The sequence below is a fragment of the Notamacropus eugenii genome, chromosome 5 (assembly GCF_028372415.1).
Source record: "Notamacropus eugenii isolate mMacEug1 chromosome 5, mMacEug1.pri_v2, whole genome shotgun sequence".
Taxonomy (NCBI): Eukaryota; Metazoa; Chordata; class Mammalia; order Diprotodontia; family Macropodidae; genus Notamacropus; species Notamacropus eugenii.
The window spans coordinates 304346647-304366966 of record NC_092876.1 but is presented as its reverse complement, the minus strand read 5'-3'; the positions used below and the strand labels follow the sequence as shown (position 1 = coordinate 304366966).

At 35.4% G+C, this 20320-nt stretch overlaps 1 protein-coding gene across 1 annotated transcript in view; it reads right to left on the bottom strand.

Moving 5' to 3' along the window:
* DPP10 (dipeptidyl peptidase like 10) overlaps nt 1–20320 on the bottom strand; it is a 997128-nt gene that overhangs the window by 377751 nt on the left and 599057 nt on the right. The window contains exon 5 of the mRNA XM_072613293.1: nt 6116–6190. Within this exon, the coding sequence (XP_072469394.1) occupies nt 6116–6190 (75 nt within the window). The remainder of the gene's footprint in view (nt 1–6115; nt 6191–20320) is intronic.

Below are 20320 nucleotides of genomic sequence, written 5' to 3'. Positions count from 1 at the left end.
CATTTAGCAAAACCATTCTCCATGACTATGTACAATCTGAGTACATTACAAAATGTTACAATAATAGACAAAGGGCAATTGTAGAAAAAATGTAATCCCAATACATTACTCAATTAGAAAATGTTCAGTCTGGCTTCATGAAATCACCTGATGTGTTTCTATGTTGTCTGACTAATTAAATAGAGACTATTGAAAAAGAAATAGGTCAAGTCTCACTAATTTCTCTGTCATAGCATTTTTCTATTAAATATCTCCCCTTAAATACCTACAGGAATAAATTATTAAATACTTTATTGTATACTATTCCACCAACCTTGGAAGTACCCTTGAATATTCACACAAAAGCATACTAAAAAATTCAAAAATGGATTTAGAAATATCCTGAATTGACCATTGAAATACACCTAAAATTTAATATTTTCCTCAAAGCAGTACATTATTCCACTGACTTTTAAATGTCTATTCATGATATATTGTGATTTTACTAATTAAACAGGATCTGAACTTGGAAGTTATAATTTAGAAGTATTATATTCTACTTTAAATTAAGACCAAGTACAAGGTATTTCTCCTCCTTAACATCTCTCACATCTGTTCCTTCTTTTCTTTGTCCATTTCTACTATCATGAGATACTTATGAGAATACCACTAAAGAAATTGTCCCATTCCAATACATCTCAAATGTCACAAATTAATTTCAAACATCAGTTCACCATATTAAACCAATAATAAAAAATCTTTCAGTGTTTCATAATTTATTTACTATGCTATAAATATTTTAAAGTCTATAAAGTTTATGGTGGATTGTGTTAATTCATGGGATATCCCTCATAACAGAATAGTGAAGGATACTGATAGGTAAGTGGATGCATAGATTTAATGTCCATTAAGCACTGAACTTAGCTCTTAGGACAAATCCAAACATATCCTCAGATCTAGATAAATGATGGTTTCTTTGATCACACTGTGTTCATATTATATTTTACATTCTAATCTGAAGAAACAACACAGGAGTTTTATGTCACAGAAGCACTGGGTGGAGATGGCCATTATAGGATATAAAGTCTCATTCCTGGCAAGGTATGAGAAAAATTCACCTATGAGAGGTAGAGATCCAAGGAGAGAGATTAAATTTCATGTAGTAAGGAGAAGAACATGATGAGACCATGGGTTGAAAGTGGATTGGATGCCTAGTTTCCAACGAGATAATATGAATATTTATCTATTAGATCTTAGCAACTCAAGGGCAAAATGCAAGGTTGCAGTAGGAGGATGATGAAGATGACAAAAAGTAGGTAGCATGGCAAGGAGATGATCAAGAAGTAATGAATAATCAATAATTTTGTAATATATAGAAAATTGATAAAACAAAGATGGCAATGTAAAAGCAAAGAAAAATACTTTGAAAAAGGAACGTGGGACTTGATAGGATTTTGAAGGAATTGGTACTAGATGGACTTAAAATTTTTTCACAGCAGTACACCTATGACCATTTGTTATAGTAATAAAGGTGTACAAAATTGATAGGAGAGAAAGACCTAAGTAAAAAAAACAAGCAGCAAAACCTATACAATTGTCTCTCTATGTGAGAAGGCACAAAGGGGTTTGGAAAAGCTAAGACAAACACAAAATGGGTGGCAGATCCTGACAATTAAAAGACAAAGCTGTTGCAACATTTTTATCACTGATACTTGGTAGTTTAAGGCCCATAACTAAAATGCAGTTGTGAGAGGTGGTAGTTTTTCAAAAGAAATAGGATACATAAAAAAGGCCAGCGATGAGAGATGTAATAGCAAGATATAGAGAGTACTAATTATTAACAAGTTGTAGGCAAGTATAGAAATTCAATAACAAGGAAGAGGACAAATAGAGTAGAAAGTGTTCACAGGAAAATCACCAGAGGAAGAAAGAGAAATCATATCAACATCTGAGTAGACTAGTACATATCAAGATGAGTTGACATAAAGGTAAAAAAATGAGATATTCAGACTATCTGGCATAATAAGTACTGAGGTTGAATTTAACAATTCAGACATCTGCTAGAAATCTTGCTCTAAACAATGAAGAACAAGTAACAACTTCTTGGCTTGCATCTTAAGTTAGAAAGCCCATTGATTCATAGGCTCTTTTTCCTTCTGAATATTCAGAGTACTGGAGGGGTTGGGAAAAAGGGGAGGAAAGGTGCAAGAAGATGCCTGAGATTGTAGGAGAAAAGAAAAAAACATATAAATAGGATCAGTGACTCAGGGAATCTGCATGCATTTCTGAAAGTGGCAATGTATGACTATTCCTATAATATAATTTACATTTCCCAAAATGGTAATATGAAACCTTTTTTTTTTTTTTTTAATAATGCCAATAGCAGTTGATACTCAAACAGTGCTTTATAAGTGTACAAAGTCCTTAACATACATTATCTTATTTGGTCTTCACAGGAGTTAATGAGAGGAATTTCTATTTGGAATCTCTTTCTCATAGAACAGTAACTGCTGTTATTTTTTTTTATAGACTTGCCATTTAATTGAGGAGGACTGATCTAAATTTGGAAATGTCCTCCACCAATGATGATCAGAAACTTTTTGAAGTTAGAGATGTAAAGTATTACATGGAGGTACTTATAGTGATAGAATTTGACATTTATTCTAGAAGGGACTTTAGCGGTCACCTAATCGAGCCTCCTAATTTTACAGATGAGAAAACTAAACAGAGATTAAAACCCCTGCCTTTTGCTTCCAAACATGGCATAATTTTTCAGTACTCTTAGTCTGACCTCAAAGTTAAATGACTTAACCTAACTCATCCCATCAATGTGTTTCAGAATTAGCACTTGAACCTAATTCTACCTTACTCTGAGGTTGGTGCATACCTCACTATGTCATAGTAGTTATGGTGTATGAAATATAAGTTCCTTGGGGAAAAGTAGAAATACTTCATGTTACAGTTTGTTATAGAAGAGTGAAAACAAATAGCATTCAACAATCTGATGTACCCCAGATTTAGTCATAATATATGTAAAATAATTTAGATAAAAATCATAACAATACTTAAAATGTTTATAATCATTTATGGTTTATTAAAGATCTCACATATGATATATAATTTGCTTTTCACAAAAAGCTTTTTAGGTAGGTACTTTTATTGGCCTAATTTAAGGGATAAGGACATTGAGGCTCAGGGTCATACAGCTAGATATAGCTCAGACAAAATTTGAACTCAGGACTTTCTCACTTTAACTTATCCTATGGACTATAATTCAGTGCTCTCCATTTTTTCAATTTCATGCATATTTGTTAAGAATATCTTATATGAAACTCAAAATAATGTAGCCCAGGAAATATGAAGCCCCACCAAGAGTTACATTTCTAAAGAAATTTAGAAAGAGAAACAGCACAGATGAAAAAATAAAACAAAACAACAACAACAAAAAAAAACCAATTATCAAGATAGTTATACTGCTACTGGAGGATTCATAAAACAACTATATTTTTAAAAAGCATGTTCAGAAAATGGAAGCTAGAATAGTCAATGGAGGATGGCATTAACAGTATGGCAAGGACAAAGAATAAATTAAGAACACGTGTTTTAAGAGGGATATTGACAACTGGGCACAGCCAGGGGAGGGCAATCAGCATGGTGAAGGACCTGGAAAACAGCTTATGTAAAGAAAAGTTGATGATATTTGACCTGTTTAATTTAGGAAAAAGTAGTTTTAGGGGAGAAATGGCAAATTAAATATTTTCAGGAGAAGCAAGAACAGACATTCTGTATAGCAATAGAGAAACGGTCAGTAGAAGTTACAGCATGGGACACAAAGATTTAACTCTAAGAAGAATTTGCTAACAATGAGAACTAACTATAGAATGTGTTGCCTTATTAATGAGCTCTCATTATTGAAAATATTAAAGCAGAGCCTGGATGACTACTTTTCAGGGATATTGTAAAGGGGATTGGTGAGAAATTGGACTAGATCAATGGTCCTCAAAGTGTGTTCGAGGAACTCCCAGAGGTCTCTGAGACCTTTTAGATGGTCTGCAAAATTGAAACTATTGTCATAATAATAAAAAAAAAAAAACATAGCAGAAGAAGATGAAGGTAACAAAAAATGACTTTATTTGTTAAGTTACTTATTTGTTTAGGTAAGTGTATCTATTAGGCTAGTTTCTAAAATTAACCAACAGTACTGATCTTGGAGCTACTTGCTGATATCTATTTATCTGGAATAGTTTTTGGGTGAGGGTGTTAGCTATATTGGCACAAAGAAGAAGATCAATGAAAGAATAAAACAGGAGCTGATGGATAATCCCTTGGATCAGTGACAGCAAACAACCAGAGATAAATTAATGGTCCACAAATTCATGTTTTACTTCCCTCTACTTGCAATAAGAATTTAAATAGTTAAATTATAAGAAAATACTTAGATGCTTCTCATGAATTCAAGTTACTGATTTTTACATCAGTCATACTGGCATCACTGTATTTTATTTTCTATCTCTACATTTTAACACAAACTAACTTGCATTCTCAAATGTACATCCTCTACTTCTGCGCTCCACAGAATTCCTAGCTTCCTTCCAGGTTTACCTCTAGTGCAACTTCCTATAAGTTTTCCATTATTCTACTTGTTGTTGATTTTCTCTACGCAAATCACATATCATTTTTTTTGACTACTTTATTTAATATTTGCTATAGTATCCAATAGGAAGCAAGTTTATTGAGGAAAAGAAAAAAAAATCTTATTAATTTTGTCTTTGAAGACAATACCTAATAAGTGTTTTTGGAAATAGTATATTATTAATGAATATTTAATGAAATGAAGAAAGATAAGTACCAGAAGACATATTTTTATCTTGAATATCCCAATAAATGATCTAAACACACTCTGTATAAATCTCTATACCAAATTATTCTAAGCTTTGTAGTTCCTCATTCTCTAATCAAAAGCAAATTTAAATTATCAAGTGTACTTCAAAATAGGATAAAAAATACAGTTCAGTCTTAGATGTAGGCAGGAACCCCTTAATGAGGTACTCTGGGAGGAATAACTAGCATTTCTCAAAATCAACAAGTAAATTCATAGAGACCCAGTGATACAAATCCTTTTCTTTATCATAAAAATCTCTTTGCTACTAAAACAAATGCTTTCAGATGGTCACCATAGATATTTAGCTTAAAAAAACAAGGTGTGGTTGACTGTCTCGTTCTTGTCCTTCCATTTCAACTAAAGTTACCTGATACGTATAAAGCTTTGGAAAAGATGTCATAAAACAGAAACAAACAAAAACAACCTAGAAAGGACATGTAATTTTTTATATACTTCTCTAGTCACACAGTAGCTTAGAGAGGACAACTCTGAGACAGAACAATTATGGAGAGTTAACAGAAATCCCATTCTCATCCAGACAGTAAACACATAAACTGTTCCTAAACTATTTTGAAAGATGCTTTTATCTAGTTTTGTCCCATTATCTAAATTTATGAACTGACAATTGAATCATTAAGGTCAAAATCTGACAGATTACTCCATTTACCAAAGAAATCATTAAGATAGTGTACCCTTGGCAATTTTTTTAATTTAAAAATTATGAATATCAAAACAATGCATAAGAATAAATTACTAATAATAATTTTTTGATAGGAGAGCAAAATTCATGCAGTGATATCTTACAACTTAATATAACATTTAATTAAATAAGCACACACACCCATTCACTTCTTATAATGCTTTCTTATTTATGTTTCCAAATAACTGAATACATTTGATTATTATCTTTCATGAAGTATTATACTGTCAACAAAAACATAACTTTGAAGTTGTGTATAGCCCCTTCTTTTCTCTTTTCTTTTCTGTTCATTTTTACACCTATAATATGTTTTGGAAAAATCCCTTATTTACCAAATTGCACATAGTCTTTCTTGCTCAGGCCTTTATTTCCTCTACACTGAACAATTGCAAATATCCAAATATCCAGACTCCTTTGGCAAATTGACCATTGACTATACCACCAGCAAGTAGTTAACAACCAACCACATCAATTCTACATCAAAAAACCCACTTTTAGTGCAACCTCTTTGCAAATAAAATGGATGATATAACTAGAAATGATAATTTGCTTACTTGTTTCACATCGTATGCCAGAAGAACAAATCTTAGGTCTGGTGAAACAGAGTATCTTGATGCTTTGAAGGTTACCTGAGGAAAATAAGAGAATGTAAACTGTTTAACAAAATGAAATGTTGGTTTGAATTTGCATGCATTATCAATGAGAAAGGAATTGATATTCTTTCTTTCCCTTTCACCCCTATCTCTACATCTCTCCCTCTCCTTTTCTCTCTTCTAGGTGTTGAAATAAATGTAAAAGAGTAATGAACACTGAGTCAGGAAAATGTGAATTCAAGTCCCTCCCTCACACACTTACTATCTATATAACCCTGGTCAAATAATTTAATCTTGCTTATTCTCAGTTCACTCACCAGTAAAACTGAGATTATACCTGCACCTAATTCAGAGATTTTTAATGAACATCCAGTGAGATAACATGTACAGAATATTGCAAACTTCAAAGTGTGATATAAATAATAGCTATAAGAAAATTCTCTTCATTCAACACCCAAGCAACTTCCCTGTACTTTATTATTTCTTGAAATTAATGATTCTGGGAGAGGATTCTGAGAAGACAGAAGAGTAGGTCAGAAAATTTCAAGTTCTCAAGATTTTCTCCCACAAAAGAGATAAAATAGCACCTTAGGGTGAACAAAATAAGGGCAAAAATAAATAAGAATATAGGCACTACAGGTGTCTTCCTGAGACAATTTGAGAAGATCAGAAGAAAAATTACAGGAGGAGATTTAGTACCTGTGAAGAGTTAACACTATCAGGCTAGGGTCCACTTTAGCAACAAGGCACAAACCCTGGGGTTAATGGATTTGAGAGGTTGTCTCAGTCCTAGCCACAGGAACTTTTCCCCTGGTGATAGTGATGAGAGTTGGGCATTTGAGCCTGGGAAGATTGGGGAACCTCGGCTGACAAGGAACTATAGACCGAGCTGTGCTGAGAAGAGCTGTGGGGAGATAGGGAATCAGCACATGCCCACTGAGTGTAGAAGCAGTGGGGCAGAAAGCCCCTGGCTGCAGGCATTTAAAAGAGTTGGGTGTTTTGCTTTAGTTCCAGGCTACTGGAGAGAACTGATGATCTGGGGCAAGAGACACCATTTCCCATACCCCAGGGCTGGAGGTGATTTAAAAAAATTAAATTATTACCATAAAAAATGCACAGGCAAAGGAGAAAGAATCCAACTATAGAAAGTTATTATGGGAAGACAGAATACTGGGGTTCATCTTCAGAGGAGGACATTAAAGCAATGATACCCCCAAAGAGAAATGTCAAATTGTCATCTACCCAAAAAGAATTCATAGAAGATCTTAAAATAGTCTTTAAAAATCAAATGACAGAGATGGAGGAAAAATTAAAAAAAAAAAAGAATAATCCAAGAAAAACAAAATGACAAAAGGAAAGTCAACCAATTAGAAAAGGAGATGCAGAATTTTAAGCAAGAAAATGAAACTTTGAAAATTAGAATTTGTAAGGTGAATTCAGCAAAATTGTAAGAGGCTAAGAAACAATTAAACAGAATGTGAATAATGAAAAAATAGAAGAGAAAGTGAAATATATTAAAAGAAAAACAACAAATTTGCAAAATAGATCAAGAAAAGAAAATGATAATAATTGGAGTAACTGAAAGGTATGATCAAAAATAGAATATTGATGCAAAATTACAAGAAATAATTAAATAAAATTATCCTGAAACATTAGAATGGGGTGTGGGGAATGGGGGGAGTAGAAATAACAAAAAATTCATCAATCATTGCCTAAAAGAGATCCTATGAGGAAAACCCATCAGAATATCATACTCAAATTCAAAACCCCCCTGCTCAAGGATAAAATATTAAAAGCACAAGAATAAAATAATTTAAATATGATGTTTCCATAAATAGAATCACACAAGACCTAGCTGTGGAAGCATTAAAAGACCAGCTCTTGGATACTACATATCAAAGAGCAAAAGAACTGGCACTCTAGCTGAACATATTATTAAACTCAGCAAAGTTAAGCATAATACTGAATGAAAAGAATAACTGACATTTGATCAACTCTCACATTTTCACGACTTTGTTAAAAAAAGCTAAACTTGGTAGAGTATTTGATATACAAGAGCAAAATAAATATAAGGTACATATCAAAGACTGATTACAAGGGATTCAATAAGGACAGATCGTTTACTTTTTACATATGTAAAATGTAAAACATGTGTCTAAGATTCTTATTAATAATTGGGTAGTTCATGAGAAAGATTGGGGTAAACCTGAGGATGATATAAATTTAAAAAGTAAAACCATTAAGGAACATCTAAAAAGAGTAATTACTTTATACAAATGAGGTGCAAGTGGAAGAACTGATATAGAAGAAATGGATGGGGGAGAAGGGCTGGCAGTTCTAGCAATCTACTTTAATTAGGAATGGGTTTAAGAAGAAACAACACATATATATTTAGAAGAGTATAAAAATCTTCTAAATTCAGAAGAAATAAAATGGTAGGAGCATAGGGAGGGAGGAGAGGACAAGTGAAGGATTTTTAGAGGGGAGGGTGAGGGAATAGGTAAAAGGAGGGTATAAATGGATGTTTAGACTTATGGAAAAAGGAAAATAAGGGAGGGATTCTTGGAACTGGGGAGGCAAGTAATAGGAGGACAAAGTAGCAGGTAGAAGTAGAATAGGCAGGAGGAATGGGAAACAAGAGTTATTCACAAATATATAAACAAAGGTCAGGGTAGAATTTGTTTGAGAAAGTATATGTCTGTGTGTGTGTGTGTGTATGCATATTTGTACAGCTATGAAGAAACATATCCAAACTTAAATGTAGTCTTCTTGTGTTCGGGGCAGGAAAATAAGAACAAAGTAAAAAAAGGAAGCAAAGCAATGATGGACAGTTCCCAACACCATGCATATTATTTAACATAGAGATTTTCTTGAAATGAAAATTAATTTTTACATGTATTTAATCTTCTCTTATGTTCTATCATGCACATGACGTGTTTTTTTCCCTTTTTACTTTGTATACAAGATTCAATATTTAAGAAAAAAAAGAAATTCCTGATTCTACAAGAAGACATCAACTCAGAAACTTACATCTCCTCAAATTATTTCCATCTAGCTGCATGACTTTATCATGACTAGATAAAGAATAAACTCTCCTTACTTTCAACATTCTTTTTGATTTTTGGTTTTCCCTCATTAGACTGTGATTTTCTTTTTTTTTTTTATTTATTTTTAGTTTTCAACATTCATTTCCACAAGACTTTGAGTTCCAAATTTTCTCCCCATCACTCCCTTCCCCCCACCCCGACACCATACATTCTGATTACCCCTTCCCCCAATCTGCCGTCCCTTCTATCATATCCCTCACTTCCCTTATCACCATTTTCTCTCATTTCTTGTAGGGCAAGTTAGATTTCTATACCCCATTACCTGTATTTCTTATTTCCCAGTTCTATGCAAAAACAATTCTCAGCATTTGTTCCTAAAACATTGAGTTCCAACTTCCCTCCCTTCCTCCCTCCCCAGCTATCCTCACCAAGGAGGCAAGCTATTCAATGTAGGATATACATGTACAGTTATGCAAAAGACTTCCATAATAATCATGTTGTAAAAGACTATATTTCCCTCCATCCTATCTTGCCCCTATTTATTCTATTCTCTCTTTTGACCTTGTCCCTCCCCAAAAGAGTTTACTTCTAATTACTCCCTCCTCCCATTTTCCCCCTTCTATCATCCTCTACCCCTCTCATTTTTGTTTCCCCTACTTTCCTGTACTGTAAGATTGATTTTCATACCAAATTGAGTGTGCATGTTATTCCCTTCTTAAGTCAAATGTGATTAGAATAAGCTTCACTTTTTTCTTCTTACCTCTCCCCTTTCCCCCTCCATTGTAAAAGCTTTTTGTTGCCTCTTTTATGAGAAATAATTTGCCCTGCTCCATTTCTCCTCCCAATATATTCCTCTCTTATCCCTTAATTTTATTTTTCTATGTATCATCCCTTCCCATTCAACTCACCCTGTGCCTTCTTTCTATATATATTCCCTCCAACTACCCAAATACTGAGAAAAGTCTCAAGGGTTACCAATATTATCTTTCCATGTAGGAATGTAAACAGTTCAACTTTAGTAAGTCCCTTATGATTTCTCTTTTCCTGTTTACCTTGAGTACTTCTCTTGATTCTTGTGTTTGAAAGTCAAATTTTCTATTCAGCTCTGGTCTTTTCATCAAGAGGGCTTGAAAGTCTTCTATTTCACTGAACGAACATTTTTTCCCCTGAAGTATTATACTCTATTTTACTTGGTAGGAGATTCTTGGTTTTAATCCTAGTTCCTTCAACTTCTGGAATATCATATTCCAAGCCCTTCATCCCTTAATGTAGAAGTCGCCAGATCCCATGTTATCCTGATTGTATTTCCACAATGCTCAAATTGGTTTTTTTTTTTTGACTGCTTGCAATATTTTCTGCTTGACCTGTGAACTCTGGAATTTGGCTACAATATTCCTAGCAGTTTTTCTTTTGGAATCTTTTTCAGGAGGTGATCAGTGAATTCATACAATATTTATTTTACCCTCTGGTTCTAGAATATCAGGGCAGTTTTCCTTGTTAATTTCATGAAAGATGATGTCTAGGCTCTTTAGTTGATCATGGATTTCAGATAGTCCCATAATCTTTAAGTTAGCTCTCCTAGACCTATTTTCCAGATCAGTTGTTTTTCCATTATCTTGTATTTTTTCACTCTTTTGGTTTTGTTTAGTAATTTTGTGATTTCTCATGAAGTCATTAGATTCCATCTGCTCCATTCTAATTAAAAAAAAAAAAAACTGTTTCCTTCAGGAAGCTTTTGAGCCTCCTTGTCCACTTGACTAATTCTGCTTTTTAACCATTGTTCTCTTCATTGGCTTTTTTGGAACTCTTTTGCTATTTGAGTTAGTCTAATTTTTAAAGGTGTTATTTTCTTCAGCTTTTTTGAGTCTCCTTCAGCAAGGTGTTGACTCGTTTTCATGATTTTCTTGCATCGCTCTCATTTCTCATCCCAACATTTCCTCCACCTCTTTTACTTAATTTTCAAAATCCTTTTTGAGCCCTTCTAAGGCCTGAGACCATTGCATATTTATTTTGGAGGTTTTGGATGCAGAAGCCTTGACTTTTATGTCTCCCTCTGATGGCATACATTTTTCTTCCTTATCAGAAAGGATAGAAGAAAATACCTGTTTACCAAGAAAGTAACTTTTATAGTCTTTTTTCCCCCCTTTTTGGGTACTTTCCTATTCAGTTTCTTGACTTTTGAGTCTTTTATTAAGTGTAGGGTATACTCTAGGGACCTGTAAGTTCTTAGTTCCTTCAAGGTGGCACAGTCAAGTGAAAGGAGTTTACTCATCTCCTGGCCAGTACTCTGCTCTTGGAGAAACCATAAACTTTTCTGTCTGAGGTCTGTGAGCAGAATTCCCTATCCAGAGCCTCTACCAGGTCCACCATGCCAGCGCTCTTCCTCACCCCAGGACTGCCACTCAGGGCTGAGGTCCAGATCAGTGGATGAATTCCCCCAGGATCTTTAGGCCAAGAGGTCTTAAAATGCACACTATTCTCCAGTGTTTTCAACTGCCCTGGGCCTAGGCCTAGGCTGGATCCTGCCCTCTTCTCACCCAGGTGAAAGAGCTTTCTCACTGAATTTTGAAGCTGCTTTTGGCATTTGTTGGTTGAGGAATCTGGAGAATACAGCTGCTACCCATGAGTCCATGCCCTACAGCCTGCCCCAGTCCTGTCCATTCTATGCAGCAGTCAAGGCTGGGCTGGGTTCTGTTGGCTTTGCTCCTCTCTGAGGCCAGTGTGATAGACCGTTCATGTCAGCCTTCCAGACAGCCTTGGGCTGGAAATATCTTTCACTCTCTCGTTTTGTGTCTTATTATGCTGTAGAATTTGTTTAAAGTCATTTTTAGAGGTATTTTTTGGGCTTTGGGGGGGAGCTTCTACAGGTCCGTCGTTCTGCTCCACCATTTTGACTCTGCCCCCCCCCCAACCAGATTGTGATTTTCTTGAAGACAGGGGCTTTCTCATAGCTTTCTTTGTATCCCTAGTACTTAGCAAAGTGTCAGACACATAGTAAATATTTAATAATTACTCCAATCTTTTTTCTATTTAAAAATATTTAGTATTTTTTAGTTTTCACAAATTATATGTGAAAAAAATAACATTTGTTTTTAAAATTTTGAATTCCAAATTCTTTCCCTTTCTCTTTCCCCATGCCCTCATTGAGAAGGCAAGAAACTAGATGTAGATTACAGATGTGTTGTCATGCAAAATTTTTTCATAATAGTCATGTTGTGAAAGAAATATTAGAAAAAAAGTAAAGAAAAATAACGTTTACAAAAAGCATGCTTCAGTCTGCTCTCAGACACCATCAGTTTTTTGTCTGCAGAAAGAAAATATTTTTCATCATAAGTCCTTCAGAGTTGTCTTAGATCATTTTATTGCTGAGAATAGTTATTCAGAGCTAATCATCCTACAATATTGTTGTTACTTTGTACCTAGTACATTTTATTTTGCCTTAGCCAATGGAAGTCTTTCCAGGTTTTTCTGAGAGCACTCTGTTAATTATTTCTTATAGTACACTGGTATGCCATCATAATGACATACCACAATTTGTTCAACCATTTCCTAATTGATGGCCATCCCTGAATTTCTAATTCTTTGCCCATGCCCCAAACAGTTGCTACAAGTATTTTGTACCAATAGGTCCTTTCCATTAAAAAAAAAAATATTAATCCCTCTTGGGATACAGATCCAGGAGTGGCATTGCTAGGCCAAAATGTATGCATGATATTTTGGCAAGCATAGTTCCAAATTGCTCAATTGCATGGTTAAATCAGTTCACACCAACAATGCATTAATTTCTCATTTTTTCCACATCCCCAGCAACTTTTGTCATTTTCCTTTTCTGTCCTATTAGACAATCTAATAGGTATGAGGTAGTAACTCAGAAATGTTTTAATTTGCATTTCTCTAATTGACAGGGAGAGTATTTTTTCAGATGACTATAAATAGCTTTGATTATTTCATCTGAAAACTAATCAAATCATTTGATCATTTATCCATTGGAGGATGCGTCTCATTTTTATAAATTTGGCTCTATTCTCTGTATGTTTGAGAAATGAGAAATAAGACCTTTATCAGAGAATCTTGCTTAATTTTTTCGATAGTTACTATTGCTAATTTTCTTTCTCTCTATTCTATTCCGCCCAATTCTATTCTATTGAACCTTTCAACCTACCCCTGCTCATAAGTGTTTTGCTTCTGTCTACCTCCTCCCTGAATCTTCCTTCCTTCTACACCCTACTTTTAATTATCCATTTTCACCTACTTTCCTGCAGCATAAGGTAGATTTCTATACCAAATTGCTTTTGCACGTTATTTACTTTTTGAGCCAATTCTGATGAGAATCACTCCCCCACTCCTCCCCTTCCCTTACATTGTAAAAGCTTTTTCTTATCTCTTGTATGGTATATAATTTATCCTATTCTACCTCTCCTTTTCTCTTTCTCCAAGTACATTCTCCTCTTATTCTTTAATTTTATTTTCTAGATACCATCCCTTCATATTTAACTCATACCTGGGTCCTCTCTCTATATATACTCTTTCTCATTATCCTAATAATGAGAAAGAACTTAAAAGTTACAGACATCATCTCCCCATGTAGGAATGTAAACAATAAACTTTAATAAGCCCATTATGATTTCTCTTTCATTTTATCTTTTTATATTCTTACATTGGATCTTGCATTTGACAGTCAAATTTTCTATTCAACTCTTGTCTTTTTAAAAGAATGCTTAAAATTCCTTTATCTCACTGTATTTCCATTTTCCTCATAAAAGATTATACTCAGTTTTTCTGGGTAGGTAATTTTTGGATGTAATCCTAGACCTCTGGAATATCATATTTCAAGCTCTCTGATCCTTTAATGTAGAAGGGGCTAAATATTGTGTTATCCTGACTGTTGCTCCATGATATTGGAATTTCTTCTTTCTATCTGCTTGTAATATTTTTTCTTTGACCTTGGAACTCTGGAATTTGGTTACAATATTCCTGGTAGTTTTCATTTGGGAATATCTTTCAAGATATGATCTGTATATTCCTTTTTTTTTTTTACTTTATTTTTTTTTTAGTTTATTTATTTATTTATTTTTTCTTTTTTTAAAAATTCATTTACTTAACTTTTAACATTCATTTTCACAAAATTCTGGGTTCCAAATTTTCTCCCCTTTTGTCCCCTCCCCCCACCCCAAAACACCAAGCATTCTAATTGCCCCTATCACCAATCTGCCCTCTCTTCTATCATCCCTCTCTGACCTTGTCCCCATCTTCTCCTTTGTCCTGTAGGGCCAGATAACTTTCTATACCCCTTTACCTGTATTTCTTATTTCCTAGTAGCAAGAACAGTACTCAACAGTTGTTCCTAAAACTTTGAGTTCCAACTTCTCTTCATCCCTCCCTCCGCACCCATTCCCTTTGGAAGGCAAGCAATTTAATACAGGACATATCTGTGTAGTTTTGCAAATGACTTCCATAATAGTCATGTTGTGTAAGACTAACTATATTTCCCTCCATCCTATCCTGCCCCCAATAGCTTCTATTTTCTCTTTGGATCCTGTCCCTCCCCAAGATTATTGACTTCAAATTACTCCCTCCTCCCATTGCCCTCCCTTGCATCATCCCCCCCACCCTGCTTATCTCTTTCTCCCCCACTTTCCTGTATTGTAAGATAGGTTTTCATACCAAAATGAGTGTGCATTTTACTCCTTCCTTTAGTGGAATGAGAGTAAACTTCATGGTTTTTCTCTCACCTCCCTTCTTTTTCCCTCTACTAAAAAGTCTTTTGCTTTCCTCTTTTATGAGAGATAATTTGCCCCATTCCATTTCTCCCTTTCTTTTCCTAATATATTTCTCTCTCACCGCTTAATTTCATTTTTTAAAGATATGATCCCATCCTATTCAATTCACTCTGTGCTCTGTGTGTGTGTGTGTGTGTGTGTGTGTGTGTGTGTAATCCCACTCACTACCCAGATACTGAAAAGTTTCAAGAGTTACAAATATTTTCTTTCCATGTAGGAATGTAAACAGTTCAACGTTAGTAAGTCTCTTATGACTTCTCTTTACTGTTTACCTTTTCATGCTTCTCTTCATTCTTGTGTTTGAAAGTCAAATTTTCTTTTTAGTTCTGGTCTTTTCATCAAGAATGCTTGAAAGTCCCCAATTTCATTGAAAGACAATTTTTTCCCCTGAAGTATTATACTCAGTTTTGCTGGGTAGGTGATTCTTGGTTTTAGTCCTAGTTCCTTTGACTTCTGGAATATCCTATTCCACGCCCTTTGATCCCTTAATGTAGAAGCTGCTAGATCTTGTGTTATCCTGATTGTATTTCCACAATACTTGAATTGTTTCTTTCTAGCTGCTTGCAATAGTTTCTCCTTGACCTGGGAACTCTGGAATTTGGCCACAATGTTCCTAGGAGTTTCTCTTTTTGGATCTCTTTCAGGTGGTGATCTGTGGATTCCTTGAATACTTATTTTGCCCTCTGGTTCTAGAATCTCAGGGCAGTTTTCCTTGATAATTTCATGAAAGATGATATCTAGGCTCTTTTATTGATCATGGCTTTCAGGTAGTCCCATAATTTTTAAATTGTCTCTCCTAGATCTATTTTGCAGGTCAGGTTTTTTTCCAATGAGATATTTCATATTATCTTCCATTTTTTCATTCTGTTGGCTTTGTTTTGTGATTTCTTGGTTTCCCATAAAGTCATTAGCCTTCATCTGTTCCAATCTAATTGTGAAAGAACTATTTTCTTCAGTGAGCGTTTGAACCTCCTTTTCCATTTGGCTAATTCTGCTTTTGAAAGCACTCTTCGCCTCATTGGCTTTTTGAACCTCTTTTGCCAATTGAGTTAGCCTATTTTTCAAGGTGTTATTTTCTTCAGCATTTTTTGGGTCTCCTTTAGCAAGGTGTTGACCTGCTTTTCATGCTTTTCTTGCATCTCTCTCATTCTCTTCCAAGTTTTTCCTCCACCTCTCTAACTTGATTTTCAAAATACTTTTTGAGCTCTTCCATGGCCTGAGCCCAATGAATATCTATTTTGGATGTTTGGGATATAGAAGCCTCAACTTTTATGTCTTTCCCTGATGGTAAGCATTGTTTTTCCTCATCTGAGAAGATGGGAGGAGATATCTGTTCACCTTCTGTAGTCTTATTTTCTTTCCCTTTTTTGGGCATTTTCCCAACCGGTTACTTGACTTTGGGGTCCTTTGTCAAGAGTAGGACATACTCCGGGTACCTGTAAGAAATCCGTTCCTTCAAGGTGGCACAATCAAGCATGTACTGGTCTGGGCACAGGGAAGGATTTTTGTGCCCAGAATCTTAGCAGACTTTCCTCTCCACAGGCACCTGACCTCTAGTTCCACCGAGCTAGCACTGGTGGAGTGGAATTCAGTCAAGCTCTAGGGGCAGGGTCACCATTCAGTGTGAGACAAAGACCAGCTTCCTCAGTGCCCCCAGGGTTTTTTAAGATCCAGCAATGATCTCAGGCTGCTACAGGAGCAGCCGTGAGAGCTCTTGCTGCCTGCCTGATGTGGCCCCCACGGGCCGCCACCTGAGACCTGGAGCCACGGGAAAGCCCTTCTCCCCTCCTGGCCAGCTGCAAAAACCCTGTCACTGACCCTTGGCGCCTGTGGGTTGAGGGATCCTTGGACCTGCTGTTGTGACTGAGGATTCTGAGACTGGAGATTCCACCTCCCAGGGTTGTTCACGAGCCATGCCATGTGGCCAAGGCTGGGCTGGGCTCTGTGCTCTGTTCTATGCCCAGTGCAACTGATGTTTCCCATGGGCCTTTCAGGTCACCCTGGGCTGGAAATCTCCTCCACTCTGTTGTTCTCCACTTCTGCTCCTCCAAAATTTTTAAGAGTCTCTCTCTACAGGTGTTTTATGGGCTGTGTGGGGAGAGCCTGCATTTTTTTGTCTTTCTACTCTGCCATCTTGTCTCTGCCCCCTGGATTTATTTTCAAGGTCAATTGTTTTTCCAAAGAGATATTTCACATTGTGTTCTATTTTTTTCATTTTTTAAATTTTTCTTGATTTCTCATAAAGTCATTAGCTTCCATTTTTTCCATATTATATTTTAAGGAACCATTTCTTCAGTGAGATTTTGGACTTCCTTTTCCATTTGGCCAGTTCTGCTTTATTAGGCATTCTTCTCCTCATTGGCATTTTGGACCTCTTTAACCATATGGCCTAGTCTTTTTTTTTAGGTGCTATTTTCTTTAATATTTTTTGTGTCTCCTATACCAAGTTGTTGACTTGTTTTTCAAGATTTTCTTGCATCACACTCATGTTTCTTCCCAATTTTTTCTCTGCCTCTCTCACTTGATGTTCAAAATCCTTTCTGAGCATTTTTATGGCCTAAGATCCCTTCATATTTTTATTGGAGCTTTGAATGTAGGAGTTTTGACTTTGTTTTCTTTTTCAAAATGTGTGATTTGATTTCCTTCCTTTATAGTATCTTTTTTTTATACTCAGAGTTTTGTGTGTGTGTGTGTGTGTGCATGTATGTGTGCATTGTGTGTTCATTTTCCCAGCTTTAGTTGACTTTTAATTCTTTGTTTAGATGGCGCTGTACTTCCAGGGTGGAGGACACACTGTTCCAAACTTTAGCAGTTTAGTGTGACTGTTTTCAGAGATACTTCTAGAAACCTGTAAGTTTTTGGTTCTTCCATGGTGTTATGATCCAAGGAGAAGTGTTTGCTACTCTTCTGATTTGTGATCTGGTCTGTGGGGGACCACAAGCACTCTTTTCTTCCATGGAATTGTTAGGAGTGTCCCCATTCCACAGTGGCCACAAGTTCTGTTGTGCTAGTGTTCCTCCTCACCCTGGAACTGTCACCCAAGACTGTGACATGGATACAAGTATGGGGAAAGCAAGAGTTCTGCCCCAGTGCTAGCAAAAGATCTCTGTAAACTTCTTCTGGTCACTTGTTCAACCCCTTTACTGTCTGTGAACTGAGAACTCCAGAAGCACCCACTGCCATTGCTACTGCTGATTCAGGCACTCCCAGGGCCTGAGCCCAGTTTACTAGGGCCCAGTATGTACTGGCATAGTCTGTGATGAACTGCATTCCTCTTTCACTCTAGTGCAACAGACCTTTCCTGTGGACCTTCTAAGTTGTATTGGGCTGGAAATTTGTTTCACTCTGCCTTTTTGTGGCTTCTGTTCTTGTAGAATTTGTTTAGAGTAACATTTTAAAGGGATTTGAAGGGGTTTGGGTGAGAACACAGGCAAGTTTCAGCCTTTACTCTTCCATCTTCACTCCATTTTTGAGACTATTTTTAGAATATAGGATTAATATTTTAAATAACACAGAAAAGTCAAAGTCTCCTTGCTACTTTTTTGTGGTGTAAGAGTTACCAGATATTAGCTTGATTTAAAGGAAAAACAATTTTGGCACATTTGTGGTGGTACAGTTTCATGCCTTTCTCCTCTGTCCTCTTTATGAAAATACATTTTTGTCTAACAAATGTGTAGAAGAAAATCTCTTTTAAAAGGTGAAAAAATTTTGATGAAAATCAAAGTGAAATAAAAAAACTGAATTATGTATCTCATATTGAGGAAATAATTGAAAAAAAAAAAACCACCTCACCTGAATGAAATTGGATCTGGAACTTAATGAATGCTATTGACATAAAACAGAATTTGACAGATGTGATAGAGGACTATGGTTAGCCTGAGGGAAAATGTTTATGTAGAATAGAAATATTTGTACTAATTCATATCTAAAGAGAGATGGAAGAAATATGTTTTCCTGATCACATAATTTTAAAAATAAAAGAAATGAAAATATTTCCTCTCTATGCAATAGAATATGATGGTCAACTAGATTCCCACAACTATATAAGGTTTTTGCTTACCATATTGGGAATGAAGCTAACAATGTATAAGTATGGCTAACAACAAATATTAGAATATTTGCTCTCTCATCCCCTAAGAGCAGGAGAGTAATCACCAGAGTTAGAGGAATAAAATATAAAGGTTCCAAATCCAAGAATTTAACTACTATTCCTTTATAACAATTTGTCTTACAAGTCAAAGGTCTACAAATCTCACAAAGTTATGGAAAACAGAATCTCTATAAGCAAGTGGCAAAAAGTTTCCAAAGAGTGAGAAAATATAAAAAGAAAACATCAGTGACAGTGAATTTTTATCAAGCAAATCCCAAGCAAATTTGACAGTGATGAAGGATGAGTGACAGTGGTCAAGATGCTTTGGATAGATATCCAATAAAACCAGACAATAGTCTGTTGTATGGTAAACAAAATAAAAGAACATGAAAAAAATGATTTAGAAACATAGACAAAGTAGTTATAGAGATATTAGAAGATATTCACAGAATCATAGTATCAAAGATTCACACTTAGTGTTTACTCCAAATGCCTCATTCTGCAAACATAGAAATTAAGGCCCAGAGAAGTTCAGTGACATGTCCATGGTCACAAGATGCAGAACTGCAATTTAAAGTTGGATCCTACACTCCACTTTTAGTGCTCACTCCATTGTAAATTATTATCCCAAGTTAACTAAAGAGAAAGAAAAATAGGCAAAACTCTGATAAATTAGTAAGCAATTACTTCCTTGGGGATAACAGAAGCACAAAGACATATATTCACCTAAAATAGTGTTTGCTAACAGCATTCACAAGTTAATTTACTTAGATTCCAGATATGAGGCCAATTTTAATATACCTGATGTAGGGGAACAGAAGACTGGACTACCACAGAATTTGCACTTTCCCCAAGGTCACAAGAAGTCGTCTTCAAAGTAGAATACAGGAGAGGGCTGTGCTTCCTATATGCTGCTTTTTCTCACCAGTCAAAATTAGTGCAGAACTAAATTTAATAATATAAAGGAAATCTCACCTTCCTCTCATATTTCTCCATGTGATGTTTCTAGTATGCATTAACTTCACACCTTCACAGGTAAGTTTGTCCCTTGGTAACAACATTTTAGTATCTTTTACAGCTCCTACAATTATCTAGTCTGGCACTTTATTAATTATCACCACACTGCCTTAAGCTTATACAGTGTATGACCTGGGAAACTTTCCAAATTCTTTTTCAGAAAAGTAAGGATCAGAACATTCCCTGTATTGAGGGAGATAGAGGCAGATCACTGAAGCTACAGGGAACCACA